At 47.7% G+C, this 24615-nt stretch overlaps 1 protein-coding gene across 1 annotated transcript in view; it reads right to left on the minus strand.

Annotated features, from left to right (window-relative positions):
- Positions 1-566: 566 nt before the first annotated feature.
- TEKTIP1 (tektin bundle interacting protein 1) overlaps positions 567-24615 on the minus strand; it is a 31614-nt gene continuing 7565 nt past the window's right edge. The window contains exons 2-4 of the mRNA XM_086947127.1: positions 22443-22639; positions 16503-16628; positions 567-737 (exon numbers count right to left, since the gene is read on the minus strand). Of these exons, the coding sequence (XP_086803253.1) occupies positions 661-737; positions 16503-16628; positions 22443-22639 (400 nt within the window). The 3' untranslated portion in view covers positions 567-660. The remainder of the gene's footprint in view (positions 738-16502; positions 16629-22442; positions 22640-24615) is intronic.

The following is a 24615-nucleotide window of genomic DNA, read 5'->3' on the forward strand; positions in this document are numbered from 1 at the left end:
ATCATATGAAGTTGAGCCCAAAGTATCATCTGTCTAAGAGAAGTTTTCTTCTCGTATAGTGTGACTTTTATACAGTGGGGTTACGAAAAGTGGAGCATTACGATTTAATCACTCATAGGAACTAATATACTGGTGAAGCCATTTAAGCACACACTGTGGATTCTCTAAAATATAGTATGTACCCAGATGTATATATGTGTTTGCATGTATATATATATATATATATATATATATATATATATATATATATATATATATATATATATATATATGTTTTATTACAAACCTCAGGTGAGCATAAGCATATATGGGTGCAAAAAATAAAATAAACCATATGGCCAGCGCGTTTCGGCTGAACGTCGTCTACTGGGCCTATTTATATATAGTGTGTCTATTAGTGATTCCTTACGGATGCTGTAGGCATTTTAATTGAGTGACTGAAATGTATGCAGCTACAACAAGAGTGCATTCTCCCACAAGATGAAGAAGAGATTAGGGGAGCACTATAAAAGGGATGATTTAAGCACCTCCCAACCCACAGACAAGAAGAAGCAGACTCTGGAAAATTTGAGCAGACAGGCGGCGTTTATTGTGATGCTTGTTGAACTACCACAGACAAGTCACTCATGTTTTTTCGGGCCAGTTCTTCTTCGTGGATCTTCAGAATTTTTCTATGTAGGGGTGAAGGCATTCCTCAGTCTGGCCAGGTCGAGTGCCAAACGTGTGTCGGTTCACAACTGGAAAAGAAAAACATTTGTTGGTGAAGGTCTAAAGATTTCTTAGGTACAAGATGTTATGGACAGGGGCTAAATTCAACATTTGTCTCAGTTCTGAGAAGCGAAAGAGAAGCCAAACTGAGAAGATGTGAATGTTGTATGATGCCTACATTAACAGACAGCCAAAGATGGAAGACACCAAAAGTTAGACACAGTTGAGATTACAATCGCAAAGTTTGCAAGAAGTTAAGAAGGGAAGATGCCAAAGTCACAAGCCATCAAGTAAGGGAGGCTGAGATGCCAAGAGATGCTTCAGTCCTAACTAGCCAATTTTCAAGACACCCAGGTCAAGTTCGAAAGGCATCTAAGTTAAAAATTGTCAGCAAGGAGAACTTAAGGTCCAAAGGTGTCAAGGACAGATGACTTTAAGGCGACATCAAGGTTATAAAATGTCAAAGTTAGAATATATGAAGGACAGAAGACAATAAGGTTGGGAGGCAGCTAGATCCGAAGACACCAAGACTAGACAGCATCACGTTTGTAAGCAATGATGGTTAAAATGCATCTAGGTAAGAAGTAACAGTGAAAACATGTTGAGGCTGGGAGATGACAAGGTCAGAAGGTGTCTAGTTAAGTGAATCTCTGGAGGTGATCAGTCAGACCAAATGTACTGTGCCTGAGAAACTCTCAGGGAAACGTGTGGGGCAAGATCGCTCTTATACAACAAATTATAATCTGAAGCAAACATTTCTACTTCTTTTCCATCATGCATAATCTTGTCTATACAAAGGGTGTCTCAAATGTCTGCAAGAAGCTTGTGTATCATACAGCTGTCCTTCCCTCCTTCCCCTGTAGGTCCTAAATTCCAGTTGCGCAATTTCATCAATCCATCCACTCAATCGTTTTTTATCTGTCCCTTCATCCACCTCCATCACCACCACCTTAAAAACCCGCCTCGGTACATCTAAAGCACTCCACTCACCCACCAGTAATTCACAGACCAAATCCATCCAGACTTCCCTGTCCGCATTACTGCCGCCTACTGTCCATATAAGGGAACTACCAGGCGGCATTCTTCACATGCAGGGTCTGGCAAAGGTTCCTGGTGTGGGGTTTTGAGCTCTGTTACTGGATTGTCTACTTATCTTGAGGAATATTGATCATTCTAGTTTTCTTTATTACAAGCGCTGCCGCAAGTGCATGCACAGAGAGCCAGGTCAGACCTTGGAGAGGCGGCCCGTGCACGGTAGCTCTGCAGCACCATTGGGTTTGCTTAATTCTAGCTCAGCTGTTGTGCCACCCTCCATGCCAAGATAGCCAGGGCATACTCTCTAACCCTGTTGAGTCCTCTGTACCGATCCAGGTTGCCCACCCGCTCTTGTTGTTCTTCCTCAAGTCTGCCCTTTGCCCTTTCCCCAGGTCACTCCAATGGCCCCATCTCTCCTTTGACCATGCGCGATCGTGGACCGCAGTACCCACCCCAGGGTCCCTCAGTGCCACGGTCTCCCCTTCGCCAGTGGCCCTTTTGGCTTGGTTCATCCTCTCACCTCTGATCCCCTAGGGTCATCCCCTATGGTTCTATCTCCCCTATCACAGAATGCACTCCTGCCCTGTCCCCCTTTATATTGAAGTGTCTGTACCCAAACATGAGCACCCCCATTGTTTCCCTTCTCTCCTGTATCAAAGTCCACTCCCCACCCAGGCTCACCCTAGGGTAACTACCTCCCTCCGGGTCAGTGCAGACAGTGTTTCCAGTCCTCTGCTTACGTGGGAGCCGGAAGCATTCTGGTGCAGTGACCTTGTTTTACAAACACCTGAAATCAGAAGCCGGACCTGAGACAGTGTCCGGACCGACCCAGGAGTGAGGTGGTCAGCCTAGTTCACCCATTTCCGTGGATACATTATGTGGCATCAACAAGTGCGCCCATTTATTTATTTTACAGAGTTTTATATAGCGCAAACTTGACCCGAATCGGGTATCCGAGCACGTGTCCCCAGGATAACAGAGACTGGCTCTCAGATCTCGTTTCCCGCCTTTCTCTCCTCTTATCACAGATAGCTGCTCTCGCACCCTGTCAAAGCCCATGGACTCAACGAGGATGGCAACCGCCTCCGGGACCACCAGTCCTGGCTGATGCCCTCGCCTTAGGCCCATCCCTACAGTTGTACATGGTCTACACCTCACCTCTGGCACTGTTGAAGCAAGTTCTGTTGCATTTTCAGCATTTCTACAGCCTGTTTTTTCCATCTGGATGGCCTTGTAGCGCTCCCAGCAGCCTGGGTGCCTTTCCATTGAGATCCGAGAATTATTGTTGATGTTGTCTGTATATGGGTGTTTCTTAACCCCTTAAGTGCTGATGATGGAACCGCTCCGTCATCAGCTACGGGTGAGCTGTGCTGATGACGGAGCGGTTCCGTCATGGCCCGCTCGGCGCGCCTGCGCGGCGCGAATTCCGCCTGCGCTGACGTTCTATTGAGCGGGGCGGGCCATGACGGAACCGCTCCGTCACAAGCACAGCGCAACCGACGCTGGTGACGGAGCGGTTCCGTCACCAGCATGCGCCTGCCACTCTCCCGCCCCGCCCCCTTAGCACTGCGGCGGAATAGCCGCCGCAGTGAAGGGGTTAATTGCTTTAAAGCAGTGATTCACAAACTTTTTTGACCCGGGCTCCCTTGACCTATTGGCCGTGACTCCCCATTATGTTACTTTTCTTTGTGGGTGGGGGGGATGTAAGCCCGGCCTCAGGAGTACTTCCATGTTTCTCCCAGTACCAGAAGATAGTCAGAATGAAGCCGATTAAGGTATTAGACTCATATGACTAGAGCGCTACTCATTATTTTCTCAGAACCAACCAGGGAAAAGTTGCAGCACTCTGTCTGCTTTACAACTTGAAGAAATAACTACTTCTAATTGGAGGTTTGATGTGAATGTTTGGGCTCGTGAACCATAGAATATTGAGAGACGAATACTGTCATGTTGGTTTGGGCCCCACTGCCTTTTACAAAGTGGCTGGGGGTGGAGTAGGAGATATTAGTATAGGGTAGGGTGTGAAGTGAGTTCATCCATAGCCCAGCCAGTTGCACCAGGGTGTTCTGCTGGGACATCTTCCCCTTGTACTTATGCGGTATTGGTGCCACGTTGTGACCTGAGGGTGCGCACAGGGTGCATTGTGGTCATTGCTATAAGAGAGGAGTCTGCTGTGTGGGTGGGGGTCATCTAGTGGTTAGCTGTAAGGTACTGGCGTTGGTTGCAGTGTTTGGTGTCGGATGGTCAGATCTTCCTGTTCTGTGGGCCAGTTGTGTGTGTGGTGAACACACAGGAAGTTGGCTTTGCTGTTTAGGCGGCTTCTTTGTACCTCCTAACCTGGTCAGGTGCATCCTTGTGTGCAGGAGGATACAACTAGTATGTGTATTGTGTACATCTACTATTGTTGGCGGGTGTAAGCAGAGTGTTGCAATGCTGGGGCGGCACTGCTTTGCCAGCTACGTGGGTTGGATGCTGTGTTGTGTGTGTGTGTGGGTGTGTTGTTGTCGAATGTGGTTGTGTACGGAATGTGGTGTACTGTTAGGGTAGCAGCACTCTGCCCAGTAGTTGAGTTTGGTATTGTAAGGTGGGCGGTGAGACTGTTTGATTTGTCCTGCATTGGTGTGGGTGAGGGGAAGTTGTGTGATTGAGAGGCATTGCTTTGCTGCATAGAGTGGCTTTGGTATTGTGTACATGAGGCTGTGGGCAGATTGGTTTAGCAGGTTTTGTTGGTGTGTGTCTGTGGTATTTTGCATTGGTGATATACTTAGGCCATGCAATCAGGTGAGTAAACTGCAGGTGGACGTGATGGAGTAGTTTCTTACCTGTAACTCCAGTACTGTAGTAGGGGTATCTCTGTTATAGTCATAATCTTGTGAATAGTCCCGCCCATGTGACCCCGGAACAATCGAAATAGTCTCTTAATTTGTCTTCTTCTGCAGTCCTGCATAGACACTTAAGAGAAAATCAAAGACAAATAATGCAGCCTAAAACTACAAGGCTACATTGGCCAGCACTTCATCCTGAAGTGAAAAAGATAGCCAAATAATATTACATTTTACACATTTTGTAAAGTTTCACATCTAGAGAAACTCCCCTTCACAAAAATCCTTTGTCATGATAGAGAGGAAGGGTTGGATAGAAAAGCCCCATAGGCTGCCATTATGTGTCTGGAAAAGGGATACCATGCCTTTAAGGAACCCTCTAGAGACCCTCGGTATCCCATGATGCACAGCCAAAGGCCTTTTACTTTCAGTTCTTTTTGAAGGTGTATAAAGCTAGGCCTGTAGCATTCAGTAAATTATCGTTTCATCCACCGGGGAGGAAGGCGGGCGCTTATGACTATAACAGTGATACTCCTACTACAGAACTGGAGTTACAGGACAGAAACTACTCCTTCTGTAGTAGGGGATCTCTGTGTATAGTCATAATCTTGTGAATAGAATGGCAAGCCCATCCCCACAAACCAAACCAGCGGTGGAGTAAACAGACAACACCACTACTGTGCAAACAGATTTCTCAACGAAGCCTGCCCAACCTGAGCGTCTGCTCTGGCATCAGAGTCCAGACAGTAGTGTTTAGCAAAGGTATGGACCGACTTCCACGTGGCCGCCCTACAGATATCTGCAATGGGAACATTACGTAGGAAAGCCGTTGTAGCCACTTTGCTCCTGGTGGAATGAGCCTTGGGCTTACCCCCTAAGGTTTTGTTAGCCTTTTGGCAACATAACGGGATACAGGACACAATCCACCTAGAATTGGACTGTTTTGAGGTGGCAAGACCAGTCCTGACCGACCCGTAATTAACGAACAATTGGTCAGACCTATGAATATCCCTGGTCTTATCCAAGTAGAATTTCAACACTCTTCTGACATCCAGGGAATGAAGAGGCCGCTCCACGGGAGTGGAAGGATGTTGAAAAAACGTAGGCAAAGTTATCGTCTGATTGATATGGAAATCAGAAATCACTTAAGGAAGGAACTTAGGGTGAGTTCGCATCACAACCTTAGAAGCATGAAATACAGTATAAGGTTCTTGGCAACACAAGGCCTGGATTTCACTCACCCTGCTGGCCGAAGTGATAGCCACAAGGAAGGCCGCCTTCCAGGACAGATGCTGTAGAGAAGCCTTATGAATAGGTTCAAAAGGTTCCTTCATCAAGCAGGACTGCACCACATTCAGCTCCCATGAAGGCGAAGGACGCCTAACAGGGGGAAACACTTTCTTCAATCCCTCTAAAAAATCTTTAAATCACAGGAATCTGGAAGAAGGAGGTTTGTGAAGGGCATTTCCTATACGCAGTTAATGCTGCGAGGTGAACCTTAATAGAATGAAAATTAAGGCCAGATTGAGCCAAAAGCAAGAGGTATGGAAGGATGACATCTTCCTTGCAGGCGGTAGGATCATAATCCTTGAACGTGCACCAGATGCAGAACCTCTTCCACTTGTAGGCATAGGAAGTCCTTGTGGAAGGTCGCTTCGCCTCCTTGAGTATTTCCATGCAATTGTAAGGCAAGTTCAAGTGTCCATACTGCACTATCTCAGGAGCCATGCCACCAAACTCAACAATGAGAGGTTGGGGTGCACCATCTGCCCCCTGAACTTCGTGAGAAGGTCCGTCTGACATGGCAGCCGCAGGTGGGGTTAGAGAGACCGGTGGAGCAGGTCTGTGAACCACCACTGTCGAGGCCACTCCGAAGCAATGAGGATCATTCGTGCTCTGGATTGAGACAGCTTGATGAGCACTGCCGGAATCAGGGGAATGGGGGAAAAGCGTACAGAAAGCTGTTCGACCAGCTGATCCACAGCACATTCCCCAGTGTCCCCGGTTGGTAAAACCTGGAGGCGAAGTCTCGGCATTTCCTGTTTTCTGCGGTGGCAAAAAGATCCATGTCTGGAGTGCCCCATCTTTCGAAGATGATTCCTAGTACCTCGTCGTTTAGGACCCACTCATGATTTTCCTGGACCAGCCTGCTTAGTGTGTCCACCTGAGCATTCTGCCCACCTGGCAGATGGGTAGCTGTTATCGTCAGTCCTCTGGCTAGAAGCCAGTGCCAGATCGCCTGCGCTTCCTGTGACAGTGTGCGCGATCTCGAGCCCCCCTGCTTGTTGAGGTAATACATTGTGGTTGTATTGTCTGTCTGTACAAGCAAGGATATGGTCTGGAAGGATGGATGAAAGGCTTTCAGCTCCAAACGAACAGCTCTGTGTTCCAGAAAATTGATGTGGTACGTGGATTCCGCCTGGGACCAGGTTCCTTGGATCTGTAGATGGTCGGAATGCGCTCCCCAGCCGTGGAGAGAAGCATCCATGACAATAGTCTGTATGGGAATGTCCTTGTGGAATGGAACCCCCATGAGGAGATTCTCTGCCGAACACCACCATCTCAGGGACTGTTGAGCGTGTAGAGACAGTCGGATCCTGTCGTCCCAGCTCCCTCGTTTCTGGGCCCACTGATCCTCCAGACATTCCTGCAGCGGTCTCATGTGGAGGCGTGTATGTGGTGTGAGGAAGATGCAAGAGGCCATCAACTCCAGAAGAGAAGACACCGTCCTCACTCTCGTTGATGGAAAGGACGTGAGAGCCTGAGCGTTCCCAAGGATCGATAAGATTCGCTCCGCCGAAGGAGACACGCTTGCTGAGAGAGTATTGATGGAGGCTCCCAAGTACTGCAGGCACTGAACAGGAGTCGGAACGGACTTGGACATGTTAATGTGCAAACCCAGCTGGTTCAACAGAACAGCCGTCCTGTTGAAATGTACTTGCGCTTCCTGGAAGGTGGAGGCTTTGATCAACCAGTCGTCCAGGTACGGGTAGACAAACACATTGTTCTTTCTCAGGTGTGCCGCCACCACTGCCATGCATTTTTAAAAAAGTCTTGGGTGCAGACTTCAGTCCAAACGGTAGTACGGTGTATTGATAGTGATTGGTGCAGACTAGGAAGCGCAGGAACTTTCGGTGTTTCTGTGCAATGGGCACATGGAATTACGCATCCTGCAGGTCTATTGCGCAAAGCCAGTCTCCTCGTTGCAGCTGAGGATAAATCTGGTGCAAAGACAGCATGCAAAATTTCTCCCTACGAATCCATTTGTTTGCTTGTCGCAAATCCAGATTGGGCCTGAACTCGTTTTTGTCCTTTTTTCTTACTAGAAAGAACCTTGAATATAGACCCTTTCCCCTTTGAGACAGAGGGACGTCTTCTATTGCCCTTTTTCTTAACAGGGTATCGGCCTGCGCCTGAGGTTCCACAGCTGGTATTGCGAACGAACCAGTGGAATTGCTGGAGGAGGGCTGAGAAAATGAAGAGTGTATCCATTGCAAACAATATTCAGAACCCACTTGTCCGGAGTAATTTTTATCCACTCTGCCAAGTAATTTTGCATTCTTCCCCCCACCGGAGCGGGTAACGGACGAGGGGGAAGTAACTCCTCAGGGCTTAGACCCGGCCGGGCCCGTGTTCGCCGAGGAGGCCTGCTGGCCGCCTCTGCCCCTCTGACGCTCCTGGAAAGGCTGGTGCTGGTATTGCTGCTGCTGTTGCTGCTGGCCAGCTTGGCGACCTTGCCCTCGCCTCTGGGAAGAGTAACGCCTCTGGACGGGACAGAAGGACTTCCGCTGTTCCTTCGGTTTCTCCAAACCCACAGCCTTCAGCGTCTCCACTTCCGCCTTCATGCGGGCCATTTCCTCATCCGCATGAGTCCCGAAGAGGGTAGATCCCAAGAAGGGCAGGTTAGCGATCCTCTGTTGTGCCTCCGGCTTAAGAGAGGTAAGGTGCAACCATGACTGGCGTCGTAAGTTGATACCATGGCAGTACCCATGAGCAGCCAGGAGAGAGGCGTCTGCCGCTGAGCTGATGACCTGATTTGAGACCATCATACCCTCGTTCAATATTTCTTGGAATTCTTCTCTCCTATCCCTTTGGAACAAGCTCACTGAACTGCTGCAGGGACTCCCACAAGGAGCGGTCACAGCAACCCAAAAGTGCTGAGGCACTTGCCGCTTTCATGGATGTGGCAGCCATACTGCAGACTTTCCTTCCTGCAGAGTCCATCTGACGGCTCTCCTTGTCCAGAGGGACCGTAGATGAAGGGGCAGTAGAATTCTGCTTCTTGGCCGCTGTCACGGTGACAGAATCTGGAACCGGATCTGACCGTAGAAACGCCGGATCAGAATCCGGGGGCCTGTACTTCTTCTGAAGTCGAGATGGTGCTGACTTCACCGAGGCCGGCATCAGAAACAGCTCCATTGCTGGTGTGAGAAGGTGGCCTGATATGCAGTGCTCACTATTCTAGTGAACACTATGTATCAGTCCAGCAACCCTTATTGATGATTGGTTGTAAGTCAACCTTATAGACCAGCTATCCTAGTAGCGTGGATACGAGCAGTCTAAGGCTAAAGACTCGAGAGGGCGTGTTAAGCCAGCTGTTTACCACACATATACCCCTTGAACACCAAGTGAAAGGACACCACACAAGTGTTATGAAAATAAACAAGATATTTATTAAGAATCACAACAGCCCTGTACTCTTTATGAGGACAGGGTACTAAGCACAAAACAAAACTCTTACGAAAATACTTAAGTTAGCACAGTATATACAAATGCCCGAGGGGCACGGAAAACCATATACTCTGAAAGTGGAATGCGAAATTACTAGCAGGTAAGTACAGTACTAATAGGCTTAGGAATCGCTAGGACTTGACTATAGAACCTTCAGATTACTTATAGGAGGCCTAGGGGACTCGGGTGCAGAGTGTGCACTCTCACGCGTGATGCGGGACAAAGTCTATGGTAGCTAGTAATTGCAAAGTTAGTGTTCTCGGGCGAACCCGACCTGGTAGGAGGAAAACGAAAGTGGATTCTGACCCTTGGATAGTGAGGCTATGCTGGGGCACCGAAATGCCGAAGTTACCTAGCCCAGGGGCTGCAGCTGCATAGGTCTCAAAAGACGTCGGGAATCCTCGTAGACGGACCAGGAGCCTGGAAGAAAGAAGTTGCTGGCAGGCGACCAGTGAAGAAAGTTCGATGGATCCAAGCCTGGATCGAAGGGAGATGACACCTGAAAGCAGAGGGGACCAAGTTCGAGAATACTAGCCAGTAGTCAGGTGGCACCAGGAGGGCACCGGATGGTAGTCACCTCGACTAGGTGAGTGGGTGACGCTGTGCTCGCAGATCTCACGGACCAGGAGGCGTTGTCGGCGACCAGGATGGAGGAGCGAGCTGTCCCACGATGGATGAAGCTGTCGGCGTCGCTGGACCCAGGATTGGGCAACAAAGCCTTTGCAAATTCAAGCCCACGCGGTGGACTCAAAATGGCGTCTGGAGTGGACCAGGAGGGTCCGGGGTGCCTCTCTTGAAGAAGGAAGCAAGGGCCAGTCTGGAGCAACCAGACCAGCAGCAGTGATGTCGTCGGGCGTCGTGAAGAAGGCCACAAGCCAGCCGGCTAGTAGCCACACAGCGCGGTGAGCACGCAAAAGCAGAAGGGCCCCACGCAGATCGTGGAGATGCTGGAGGGCTGATCTTCGGTGCGGAACTGCTCAGGGTTGGGGCTTCTCGGACCCCAAAGCACTCACCAGTGGAGCACACGGTGGGCTTGTTGCAAAGAAGTTGTGCAGTCTTGGCGATCGTCGGTCCCTCGAGGTCTCGTCGTACTCACAGTTCTCAGCTTTGCTGTAGAGGTGAGTAGAGGTCAGAGGTGCCAGGGAAGCCGGGTCTCGTCGAGCTGGGTCGTCGGATTCGTGAAGAAGGACTTGCAGCAGACCGCAGTGTTCTTAGGATGGTGCCTGCGGATGCAGGGTGACTACCCCTTAGCCACAAGGGAGAATCTTGAAGAAGAAATCTTGATGTCCTTTCGTAGAAAGTCGTGTCTTGATTTCAAAGATGATCTAATTTGAACAGGGGGCCCGCTCCCATCTTTATACTAAAAAAAGGGGGCTGACCCGGTGACTAGGTCCTGCCTATGGGTGGGACTAGGAGGGGGGTGGTTACACCCCTCTGCCATGCCGGACTTTCCCCAGGCCAGGGGCTGGTGTGCCCCTGGAACTGGTTCTGACCGGCCTATGCATAGTGAGCACCGGGGTGCCACTCAGCAGTCACCTTCCTGAAAAGCCCTGCCTACCCAGGATACACAAAACCATGTCTGGGACGGTGCTAGCACCGCCCCTGACAGGAAACCCTTTGTCCAGGCTCCCCTCGCTGGAAGGACTCCCAGCTGCAGGGGGTCAGACTCGTGTCTGTGGTGGCAGCATCCATTTTGTGGAGCTGAGGCTTCGTTTAACTTTAACCGGGGTTCACAGTTATATACATGTCGTGTCCCTCTAGAAGGGTGGAATGCTAACCCCGTCGCCAGAATTGGCGAGGGGTTAGTATTCCAATTTGTATGACACCTTACTCGACATGTTTTGATAAAGCAATACCAAAGTTAGCATTTAACCGCGAGGATTATAATGCACTTAAGAGTATATGGTATGCGATATCATGGAACAGCTATTAGGACTTGGTTCCGCAAGCTGCAGACAGGCTCAGCTCATGCCAGAGCACCATCTCACACGATTCCAAGCACTCTGCCTTCAGGATTGTCAAGGCCTGCCATAGGAGTGACTGATAGGAATCTGTGTGTCCATTTTAGGGTTAGGTATAGGTATACTACACCTACAGCAAAGGGTGATTACACGACTTTGCCCCAGCTGTCATGCAGCCAGTTGTGTCAAATTTAGGAGGCCAGCCAGGGGTGGCATAATACATGCTTCAGCCCCTGGTAGGCCCTGGGTACACCTATGCCCTGAGTTACAGGGTCTGATAAGATGGCCCAGTACCAATTGGAAATGTACCTAAGGTACATGGAATCCATTTTACAGAGAGAGCAGTAGGCCTGGGGTCCTGATTGGCAGGGTCCCAGGTCGACTATGTCATTAACCAGCTAAAACACAGGGCAAAAAGTTGGGGGCAACCATAGTCAGGAGGTACCTTCCTACAGCTGGTTCCTCCAAGTCATGGCACCAAAGGCAGCAAAGGACGAGACAGGTGTCTGCGCTGCAATGTTTAAAAAATCACAGAGGTGGAGGGAGTGGGCACCGCCAATGTGATCCCCAACTTCGCTGCCCCCCTGAGCAGCGACCTTTCCCTTCGACGACGATGGTGTGACCTCGTCGAAGATCGACGCTCACTGCGAGAGCGATGCCTCCCTCTTGACCTTGGCTTTCTGGGCCTTACAGGACCCGCTGGCCCAGGAACCTGCAGAAGCGGAAGAGGCTGCGCCGGAACCCCAGGATGCGGCTGCGGAAGAAGAGGAGGCAGAGGTGGTGGTGGCGGAGGAGGCAGAGGAGGAGGAGGTGGTTTGTGAAGTGGAAGAGCAGGAGTAGTAGGCGTCCTGGGCCTTGAAGGCGAATAGGTTCGTGAATAATCAGGTTCCGGTGACCTAAGCACTCTCCTCTTCTTACGAGCAGGCCTCAGGGAGGATGCTCTGGAGGCAGACCTCTCTGCGGACGAGTGCCGGGGCCGCCGCAACCGGGGACTCGCCGATGAAGATGACAGACTAACCACTATGGCACTAGACACCATCCAGGGCCTTGACTGTCTCCTAGACGTCGACCTCTTAGACTTCTCCTTACTCAACGTCGACCTTCCAGACGTCGACTAACTCCTCGACGACGAGTGTCTTCTCCTCGACGTCGACTTATCTCTCCTTGACGTCGACCTTCGCGTCGACGTTGACGGCGGTGTCGCCTTGATGGCGAGCGCCTTCGTCTTCGGGATACATCACGACGTAGATGGTGTGTCGCGCCAGTGAAGTCCTCGACGTCTACCTCGTCCGAGGTCTCAACGTCCTACCCCTCGACGTCGAATGGCGATGCCGCTTCGACCCAGAGCCCTGGGTCGACGGGGAGTATATGGTGGTCATACCTCTCGACGCCAACGTCGAAGTCATCGACGTTGACCGGGACCGGTGCCTTTTCTGGGCCTTTTCTTGACTGGGGAGCCCCCCAGATGCCAATGCACAGGCAGAGGACAATGACAGAGTCCCTCCATGCCCAGAAGTCCCACCTGGTTCTTGGTGTCTCCTCTGCTCCAGGCCTTGGAGACGAATCTTCTCCCAGTCACGCAGGGTCCTCCTGGAGAAAGAGTGACAGATATCACAGGAGTCAGGGATAAGAGTGGAAGGGAGGCAGAGTATACATACTCTGTGGGGGTCAGATTTAGCCTTCTTCCTACCACACTCAGGGCACTTGTCGAATAAAGCTGGCATTTCGACAATATAGAGGTGGCAAAACTGGTCAAAAAACACAGCAACTGTTAGAGGAAGACCCCAGATGTCGAGTGAAACACTCAAAACATGGAAAATTTCCAAAAATTGAAGTTATACCCAAAAAGGTAGAGCTCAATGCTCCAGGGTCCTGCTAGCAGGAACCGGAAAAAAGAACTGAAAGTAAAAGGTCTTTGGCTGTGCATTCTGGGATACTGAGGGTCTCTGGAGAGTTCCTTAAAGGTACGGTATCCCTTTCCCAGACACATAATGGCAGCCCATGGGGCTTGTCTGTCCCACCCTTCCTCTCTATCATGACAAAGGATTTTTGTGAAGGGGAGTTTCTCTAGATGTGAAACTTTACAAAATGTGTAAAATGTAATATTATTTGGCTATCCTTTTCACTTCAAGATGAAGTGCTGGCCAATGTAGCCTTGTAGTTTTAGGCTGCATTATTTGTCTTTTCTCTTAAGTGTCTATGCAGGACTGCACAGAAGACAATTTAAGAGACTATTTCGATTGCTCCGGGGTCCACGCACATGGGCGGGACTATTCACAAGATTATGACTATAACAGAGATACCCCTACTACAGGTCTGGTGAGTACTCACTCATCTATTCAGGTTTAATGACCAGGGCCAGATCAGGGAAGCAAAAACAGCCCTGGCACAAAATGGTTAAATCAGCCCCGCTCCCTTCAACTTGAAGCAGTCTCACCTTTTCCATCCATTCTCTCTCTCTCTCTCTCCTCTCGCTCGCTCTTCTCCGTCTTTGGTCACTCTCTCTCTGCCTTCCTACTTCTGTCTGTTCTTTCTCCTGAAGCCCCATGAGACTGCTTGGGAAAGTGACAGAGGAAACAGGGGCAGCCCTGGGCTTTCAAAACTGTACTCCAATAGCTCCAACCCACCGGGGTAATGCCCGGACAAATAAGAGGCCTGTCCGGCCGTCCATGGCCCAGCCATGAACGTATCTAGCAGTAGACCAGGGTGCCACGGAAACAACATAGGAACACTGAAAGAGGAGGAAGAGATCCCACAGAGGTTAAACTGTAGTGTGGGGGAGGGAGGGCGCATAGGACGGATGGCGGGGCCAAGAGACTCTAAAACCAAGCCATGGACCGAGGGGGCACCAGTGGCAGACACATGGATGTCTGGCTGAGCTGCAGGCCGCCAGCCCTGCCTCGCCTGCCTCCCCGAACCCCAGGGCCATGGACCGGAACCTAGCCAGTGACACTTGGAGGTCATCACACGATACGTAAAGATCGTGTGCTTATGCAGAACGTTAGTGATAAATCTTGTGTAGTCCAAGTAGGTTGTAAACAAGATGCATGCCGCAGCCAAAGGGCAGGGGGGGGGGGGGCTACTCACTGGAACCTCACATTGCACTGAGCATCACCACAGGTTAGAGCAGCAAAAACTGAGAAGCCCCACCATCACCATCGGACGTTCGGTTCAGTCCATGGGACCCGATACGTGGGGCCCCGGAAGCGATTTACAAGGACAGACTGGGTCATGGCGGCCCCAGGGACGCAGGGGCAGCTCTCGGCTCCTGCCTGCCTCTGTGTGTGGTCTGACGTGTTACTCGCTGCCTTGGGTCACCGCCTCACCCCCTCTATGCCTCTGCCTGCGCCCACCTCGGGTGGCCCGGCACACCCGGGCGCACGTGGCTCTGCTCACAGCTGGCCCCCATCTCTCGCTGGCCTTCAGTACCAGCCATCTCCTGGGCCACATGGGCACCTTGACGAATACTTCGCACCCCACAGGGCGGGCCCACGCCCAGGCACGCTGGGCATCGCTCGTATCTTGCCCTCAGGCCTACTACATCAGCTGCCACTCACCCTGGCCCTCTCTGGCCGCGGATCCGCGGTGCCACATTCCATGGTGGCGGCTTGCACGGGTGCACAGGGCTGGGCTCACAGCTCCACCCGAGGCACGCACGCACGAGTGCTTTCACTAGTGCCCGCACCCTTGCACCGCCTGAGCCGGTCCATCCCCTTTTAGTACCTCGGCCATTTGTATCCTGTTTGTTTGACGTCAAGCGCCCTCGTTCACACCCAGTGCCTCGTTAAATTCATATTTCTGTGCCTCACCGGCCGGCCCTGCGGCGTCTTCTCACGCCGAGCCGGGCCGCTCCTGGTGAAGGCTCCGCGGCCTCTCCCTCAGCAAAGGGTTAATGGGGCATTCCCTGAAATCACTGCACGGGTGCAGCCTCGATGGGGTGGGGGCGCCACTGGCAATGTTGTTGAAATTTAGATTTTTCGCAGGAGTGGGTGGGGGCTCTGCCGCCGGAAGCCTATTCGGAGGGGCAGGGTCCCCCGCTGGATGCGCCAGAGGACAGAACATAAAGTAGGTGAGAGGAAGCTTCCAGGAGGGCAGTAGATGGATAGGGCTGAGAGAGCCCCAGGGGGCAGGTCTCGGAGGAAGTGTCCAGGGGGCAGTACATGGAGTGGGTGTGTGTCAGCTCCTAGGGGGTAGGGCGTTGAGGAAGCTTCCAGGAGGGCAGTAGAGGAGAAGGGCTGAGTGAGGCCCAAGGGGGCAGGTCTCGGAGGAAGTGTCCAGGGGCCAGTGCATGGAGTGGGTGTGTCGTGTGTGTGAGCCCCTAGGGAGCAGGGCTGTGCCAGATACTTACAGTCAGGGCTGTGTGGCCTCCTTCATTGTCATTGGAGGGGGCCTCAGCTCTAGTCGTTAGAGGTGGGCCAGCCACTTAAAGCCCGGACCTGGCTCAGCTCAAGGTCCGCTTGGACCCCGAGCCCAAAACGAGCCGAGCTTTCACGTGGCCACTGCTTGCCACCCACGCCCTACCATCATGCGCCAATAAGTAAAAACAAAACATAAACCTTTGGTGCTAAAAAGAAGGGAAAGAGGTAGGTAGCCATCTTGTGAGTGAATTGCATGATCTGGAACTTGGGACCAATCCTGCCATCCCAGCTTGACCAAATTGTGTGATCCTAGGCAAATATTTTATTTTATAGAGCCACCTTCTATCTTCATATCACAAATGAGGGAGCCACCCAATATGTGAGTTCAAGGTGGGTGCTGTACAAAAATAATCTGCACCTTAAAGAACTACCTTTTTTGATTTTAAAGAGTCTATTATCTTTTCACATGATGTTTGTTGCATGATTTATATGCCAAGTATTTTCAGGGCTCGGCTCTCCCTGTTGGTTTGTTGGCTCGCCCAACTCTGCTTGTTCACCTAATGGGGCACAATGTACTACTTGCACATTTCACCCGGCCAACCCAGGCGCCTCTTTCTCCCCATGCCCCCCCCCCCCCTTCTAGGTCGAACACTGGGCATCCCCATATCAGGGTTCCTACTGAACCCATGTCATCCGGGTCCCTGTGTGACGTCCTGGGCTTCCATCTAGAAACCATGGTGTTCAGCTCTGACGCTGCACTTGGTCGGTCCAATTGAACTAAACCAATACTACAACTCCCATCATGCACCAGGATGTTAAAGGAACGCCAGTACTGGTCAACGGTGCTCCTGGTGACCTGGAGCCATCGGGTAACAATTCATCCTTACCAAACTCCTTCCGGGGGATGGGCCTGTCGTTCCACTCGAAGGGCCCCCACCGGGTGCCGGGGTGCAGGTACTGGGCCGGGATTGTTGGGTCGTAAAAGCACGCCTCCCTCAGGTGCTGAGCGTAGGCTGGAGGGGGGAAGCAGAAACAGCAGAATATGATATAATATGACATGATTTAATATGATATAATATAATATATGATGTAATATATGGTATAATATATGATTCAATATGTATTATGATATATTACATGATATAATAAAATATATAATGTAATATAGTTAAATAGAATGAAATATCAAATATACTATCATAATATATAGTATCGTAATATAATGTAATATAACATCATATATCGTAATATAATAGAATAAAAATATAATATAACAAAATAGAATGTAATAAAATAGAATATATCATATAACATAATATCGTAATATAATAAAATATAATATAACGTCATTTAATATAATAACATATAATATAACGTCATATAATATTGTAATATAATATAACACGAACATACAGCAATGCCCTCCCCGGATTCCTCCCCCCGGCTCTGGGAGAGTGGCAAGTGCGTGTTTGATGCACAGATGTGTGAATTGACAGCAGTTAAAGTCACGTGAGGGGCCTGATGTTTTTTAAAAAAAAATCAAAACTATGCAGCAGGCATGTTACCTCGCATGGGGCAGTTGTCCTATCTCTTTTGAGTTCACAATGGTTTGAAGAATGCTCCTTCAAATCTGCTGTCGTCGCAGTTTCCAGGTGTTAACCGGAAATCCGTTTGTGAATTCTATCCTTGCACGTGTCTCTCTTTTTTTCCATACAGCAGAGGTGCAAATGTACTTGCTCGGATTCTTTTAAATATTGGTAGAACAATGAATTGCTTTTATGAACCAAACATTGGAATTGTATAAATGGATTTTTATAAATATGTTTTTATACTTTGCCTTCTTAACTAAATTATGGATTTTATTGTATTTCCTCAATACCCATCCCAACTGTATGTAAATCTCTCCTTTCTACCTCTCTAAAAGTGAGTTACTGAATTGAAGTGCAAATGTACTGGCTATCATCGTTTAACCTTATTTTCCAATGGGGAAATATTTTTCTCCAGTCAGAAACCCCTTGTACAACTCTACCAATAGTTGTATTTACCGGTTTAAATGAATACCCTGAAAATATATTTACTCCTGCCCTGACAAGAGTAAATCTCCAACCGAGAAAAATGTTTCTCCGAGTAAATAAATAATTTGATGAGTGTAAATTCAGTTTTTCTCCTTTGAGGAAAAACGGCTTGGCGCGCGTTCAAAAGCTAAAACTCCTCTGCCCACAATTTTATGTCCGTTTGTAATGTTTGGAGTACGTCAAAAGGGCCTTTTTGTACCTCCAAAAGGTGACATCATCCCCTTGTGAAATAAGACGCTAATTGTGACTACGTCATAGCGCATCACGCGCCGCACGGGCAGGGCCTTAACCACATACCGCCGCCAGTGGAGTGTGCCAGGGGTTGGCAGCAGGAGCAGCCTCCTCCTGACCCATGGCCAGCTTCTCGGTGCCACGTAAGGTGAATATGGGTCCGCTGTGAAGCCTTGACCTGGAGCGCCATCTACTGTCGCCTACCTGCAAGTGCTCGCGAAGAGCCCGGCTACAGCTTGTGTGTCAGGCCACGCGTGAACAGCATGCAAACGGCATCTCGCGTTACCAAATTAAGATGCATATGATAACGTGACATATGGGGTATCTGGTTGGGCCTGTGCATCAAACCACACAGCAACTTGCCTCAAAGCAGGTATTCCGGGAGCCACTTGTTAAGAATGCCCAAAGCCACTAGAATTATGTAATTCTGCGGTGGAAGGGTTGCCCGCATAATTATGGGTTCGCCGCGTTTGCCACATAATGCATCATCTGCTGCATAATGTGCATATTTTACCCAATAAAAAAAAATCTTTGTAGCTCAAACGGATCAACAGTTACTAAAGACGCTGCAATATGTGTTGCTAAGCAGTGGGAGGCGCTTCACAAAGGTTGACAATAGCCTATTGCTGTTTTTGAGCGTTAAACTAATGAGGCGGGCCCTTTCCCTGGACAGTGTGCCCATGAGTAGAAAGGAAAAAAAAAGACAAAATAATGCAGTGATACGGTCACAATATACTGCATTGCGGCACATATTTTGCCTCATCTTACCACATAATTTAGTCAACTTTTCTAAATAATTAGGTCCTCCTCGTCGTCTAATTCCTGTGGCCTTGTTTATTGCACACACATTTGGGGTCTAATACTAAGATTTAACACCGTGCTTGCCGAACAAAAGTGATGCAAAAGCAAAACACAAACGTTGGTTACCTAGCATAAGACCTGTTTATGCTGGAAAATCCCTTGCATGGAGTGAAAAGCATGCATAGCGCTGCTTCACATTCCTTAGCGCCAAGGTGGCATACCCTGGGCGGTGCGTGGACGTTCCTATGCAACCACCCAAGGTTTCTAATACTAAACGCCATTTACTTAAAAAAGTTGACAAGGTTTAGCGTCTGAAAAAAAGCGCCCATTTCAGATAGGCGCTATGAAGGAGAAAGGCTTCTTTTCTTCTTTATTTTCCGACTTTGCATGTGTGCTGCACAAATACAGTGAGGGAAATGTTTAAAGTTACTCTAAGCATAGTATTTTGCACCATAAGGGTATCCTTCCACTACAAAATGTATGTTAGACTCACAGAGACACCTTTGCACTATGGCGCATAGGTGTGTCTGTGACGCGCAGTCACACATTTCTGCGCCTGCGTTAGGGAGATGGGAGGAGAGTGCCATATTTCTGTAAATGTGGCGCTCTCCTGCTCTCTTCACATGCAACGCAGCATTTGGGGCTGTTGCACTGCGCTGCTAGTTTTCTTGTTATTTTAAGCCTTTTTTCTAATATATATTAATCGTAGACCATTTCCTTTAACATCTTGTGGCTCGAATTTATTATTGCTTTATACTAAGAAAGCCTCTACTATTTTGATAAACTGTGTTTAAAAATATATTCATAACAAATATCGAAATTTTTAACTGCGATAAAATATTTAGAACTTTAAAATAACTAATTTGTCCACTTATACATGTGGGCAAAATCAAAATTCTGACAGTGAAGTATTAGTAGTCTGATCTTTATCCAACACTAAAGGTCTCAGGTCTGCTGTTTCTAAGCACTGCAAATAATAGATGTTGCCGTTACCCAAAATAAGGTACCCAAGTCACCGACAAAGGAAACAGGAGTCTGTCTTGTAGGATGCAGAATTATATCACTTCTAAAATACTGCATTTCTTCAGTGTAAAGCATTTAGTTCACAGTGCCATGCCTTAGATTTACCCAATTTTTGCAAATCATAAAGTTACAAAGTTTATGGATTTTGCACAACTTTGCTGGCAGGTAAGGTGTTGTTACAAAGCACCTACAGGATTTTTTCTGTAATTTCTGTTTTCTTTTCGGATTAGAGCACTTTTTGATGTAAAAGTATTCTTTACAGGGTCTGGTAACTTGAAAAAGTAAATTTTGCAACCTTTACAAACGTAGCAATTTGAGGGTCTTGACGTTATAGACCTTTGCAAAATGTTGCTTCTATGCTATCAGAAGATGTTTCTTAAAAATACTTTGTGAGGTTTTTTTAAAAGTTTTTTGCAAGACCTATGTTCAAATATTTTTTCAGGGAATTCATACATCATAGTTTTCTTAGTGCTGTAAGGTTTTGAAAATAACAAAAAACTGGGAGATAAAAAGTTTGCAACTTTGCAAACTGGTTTTATTTTAACCACTTTCTTTTTTAAGCTTGGTGAGTTCTGAGTATTTTACAATGCTGCAAATAAAAAATTAAAGTTATTTTATTTTTATTTGCATTCAGTATAAAGCAATAACAAGCTGCATTCACTTTAGTGAAAGAAAAATTTCATTATTATAATGAAAATATTTTAATATGTAAAAAATAAATAAGTTGTTTTCTTTATTGCGATTTAGCCAAAAGCAATTTGAAGCTGATTGTGTAATTAAGAAAAGACATACTTAAGCGCAACGAAACGCTGCAGGGGAAAATGCTGCATGTTTTAAAATATCAACCAAGTCAGAGATTTTGTTTTATTTTATTAACATTTTGGGGCCGATTACAATACGACCTGTAAAGGCTCCGACGAATAGGCCGGTCGGTTTCCTTTCCGGTTGCCTCATTATGATGGAGGGGGTTGGAAAGGAAACCGGCCCGTCATTATGGCCGGCTTCCGACAAGCTCAGAGAGCCCGTCCGTCCGCCTGTTGGAATCTGGCCTGTAATCTCTTGGGTTCCACGGCGCGATCGTGCACCGGGACATCTCCTGTCGTTCCATCGAGGACGAAGGTAGGAAGCCACTCAGCTCCACTAATAGCCGCAACCGAGGGTCCCCCACTCCCTTGGACCCCCACCGGCTTCACAGATCGGTGCCTCCCATTTCGAGACGCGCTACATCCCAGGTCAACTTCTAATCCAAGCGCCAACTGCCATAACTATCACCCCCAGTTATAGCGCTACCAAGATCCCCGCAGCACTACCCTGTTAAATTATTTCCAGATTCTTTCTACTGCGGTGCCGATCCCCTTGCCTCATCCCCGCCTGGGCACTCGGCACAAGCACGCCAGCCTTCCACGGTTAACCAGCTGTGAGCAATAGTCCTGATGATGATCCACCATTCTTGAATGGATCGAAACGCCGTCGACATGATATGTGGGCTTAACACTAGTTCACTATTATGTGCATAATCTGTTTTGTTTGCCACATATGTGAAGCAAGCACATTGTAGAGTTTCCTTTCTTGCTCCATTTTTTGTTACTTGCCTGATATATTTTTTGTGTTTGTATTGTCTCCTAATTTATGTAAGCGTTGTGGATACAGGACTGTGTCCCACTATTTTATTGCTCCTTAAACTGAGTATTTAATACATTTGCAAGTCCGGCTGGACTCTTTTGCTGTTATAGCGCACATCGTGGCCTATAATTATTACTATTTCCAATTTGAATTTGTGTCAAGGGCCGTTGTTTTTTGAAAAGAAAAAAAAAATGTAATCTCAAGGGCGGCTCTTTCTACCCTTGAGATTACTTACTATCACAGTTTCCGACATGGTTTAATTGCCAGTCCGACCGACATGGAAACTATGTCGGAAAGCCTGTTAGAGGGCACCCAGCAGATCCCCCTTTGGTGCCCAGCCTACGGTTGGAGGCCGAGAGGGCATCTATTGTGCCCTCCTGTGGATCCCAAAGCGAAACAAAAGGGGATGATGGACGGAGCATTTGAGCAAATCAAACACTCACCCCCAGTCAACTGATCTGGGTTTAATCCATCACCATTCTTTTGCTCACTCAGCCACCTTGAGGTGCCTGTCACGGGTTGCAGGGATGAACCGCACCTCCCAGTTCACTATGGGAGAATGCTTTCTAGCCGATTGATGGCCGTAATGCATGTTCCCAAAGTGAAATATAGGAATACAACTGAACAGTTTCGGTCACATCCTAATGGGGCGGTCGGGACCGCTGACCGGGTATCGGTCAGTCCCATGCCAGAGTCGGTGTCAGGAGGAAGTGATTCTGCCCGACACCACAAAGAGCCCCTTAGTCAAAATAGGAAGAAGTGCTAGTTTAGGTTTACTTGTTGCAATGGAACAATGTAAACAAGCAACAAAACGAAAAAGTGATCTATAAGAATATTGCATAAAAATGTATTAACTTAATTAGTATTTGGTGAAAATTTAAAAATATGGCCTGAATTGTATTATTCTTCAGAAACAAAATGAGCTTTATCTCTTTTTGTGATGACACTCTGGAGACTGAGACAGAGGGCATTGGGCAGTTTCACCTGGTTAACTTAAAAAAGTTATCTGCAAACACCCAGAAATAAATCACCCCTGTTCCACATCACTCACCCACATGTGGTACCCCTCCTTACCGTGCGGCACAGACTTCAGCTCACGCCTCTTGTACCAGTCGTACCAGCGGTTGTAGGCCTCACGATTGTTGCCATTGGACAGCCCCGTGTACCACACCTGAGACTGCGCGTCTCTGCCCATGGGCGTGGTCTTCCATCTCACCGCCTGCTTTATTATGGGGGCGTTGAGGGGTCCTGGCAGCGTGATCACTTCATCGCTGGGGGTGTAAGGACATCACACTCAAAAGGTTTATTTACATCACCCGCACTACCCCTTGTTACACTGACATGATTTGAAGACCTCAAGGGTAATCAGAACTAATAGGTTTTACATTGACATTCGTTTTACTCTACACATAAATACAGATGGAAACTGGTTTTATTAACTGTATTTTTAAAAATTGAAAAGTAGAAAGCAGGTTTCCATTTCAGTTACTCTCAGTGGGTGGTGTCAGTCATGAGTGCAGGACCAATGACTGCAGATTGACAGCACGTGGAGTTAAAAAACCAGGAACCGAATTGCCTCAGGAAGCGTACATGGCTGCAGATGTGCACACATATTTGTACTACAATGTAAACGTTTTCTCAAAAGTATTGTTGCATTATGACCGCTTTTATCACACAATACTTACATGCATTCATTTGAGTGGACATTTACTTTGGTAAACAAACGGGAGAAACACACTACACCCCTTCCCTTAGTAAATCGGCATTTGTGACACTTTCCCAAACAACCTTTATTGCTTATATTTACTTTTTCGATTCAGTTCCTCAAAATCTTCTGCCCTTGCAAAGGCACCATCTGCCCACCTGTTTTTAGGTCTGACCAGTCGAAAACTTATTGTGGACACTACCAATACCTACAGTGAGCTTGGGGCCCGCCCACTGCCAATCTGATTGGCTTGCTAATAACCAATGGCTTTTCTTCCTCCTCTTGTGTTTGACCTTCGTATTTCAGAACATAAAAGTAGAATACGAAATAAATCAATGACATCACCTTTAGCAACACATTGGCTAGAAAAAAAACACACTATAGCTCAATTGAGATTCACCATTCTTGAAATAGTATTATTGAAAGAGGGTATTGACAAGAATAAAAAATTACTACAGAGAGAATCATTTTGGATTAAAATGCTGGGTACTCTGACCCCCGGGGGACTGAATGACCGGATTGAATTGAGTAGTTTCCTGTGAATAATATCATTACTGTGTCCCTAATGATAATACTTGTACCTGTTGTTTGGAATGTAAATAACTGACTGTTTTGTTTATCACAAACATAAATGTATTAGTAATGTTGGTTCATGACCTTACTCCTTTTTCTCACACTTTTTTTCGTTTTTGGTTCACTTTGTTCACTTTTGTTATAAGTGTACAAATTTGTGGTAGCTAGTGCTTGTTTTCATTTAATCACATAGAGTTATTGTCGCGCCTAACCAGTGCCATTTGTTTTCATGTTGGGTTCAGTAAAGTTTTTTGACTTGTTGAAACACGTGGTTTAGAGACTCACGCACAGTTGAGTTATCTGCTGATTTAGTGTTGACACACGTTAAACGGCTTTTTCAAACGGTATAACGCGGTGTCTATGAGATATTGACACTGAAGTCTGATTGTCATGCTTTTTATAGTCGATATATTCAAATGTCATAGATCGACGCTAGTTGGTATTCGAGGTGGCGAGTTGTGTTGAGACGGGAGGGCGGTTACCGTAGTGACTCGTTACGTAGGTAGAAAGGAGTGTTATCTCGTTTCTGATTGGAGGACTTGATCGCTGAATCCTCCAATAGGGTGAGGCGTTAGAGTAGTTATACTAGGAAACGTTGTCACTTACACAAACGCGGGTTACTTCGAATGTTGGAAGATTACCCGGTGGATTACTGATGAGCTACGTCCTTTTGAAAAGCGGTAAGAGCAGGCATTTGGGTAAACGCATTTCGTTTTAACTAAGGGCGGCTACGCATATGGACAACTCATAAAGCGGTTCATTCTTTATTGCGTACAGGTATTGAAAATCGATTGCGCGTTCAAGCGGGAGTGTGTCCATGCATTGCATTATCCTGGAATAACTGCAGGTATGCATTTGAATTGTATTTATATCGATAGAGCTTGTTGTTGTTTGAGTCTGTTTGTATATAGTCCGAGGTGACAGTTTGATTTTTTATGCATCATTCTTTAAGAGTTGTGTTGGACCTAG

The sequence above is a fragment of the Lissotriton vulgaris genome, chromosome 12 (genome assembly GCF_964263255.1).
Source record: "Lissotriton vulgaris chromosome 12, aLisVul1.2, whole genome shotgun sequence".
NCBI classification, from domain to species: Eukaryota; Metazoa; Chordata; class Amphibia; order Caudata; family Salamandridae; genus Lissotriton; species Lissotriton vulgaris.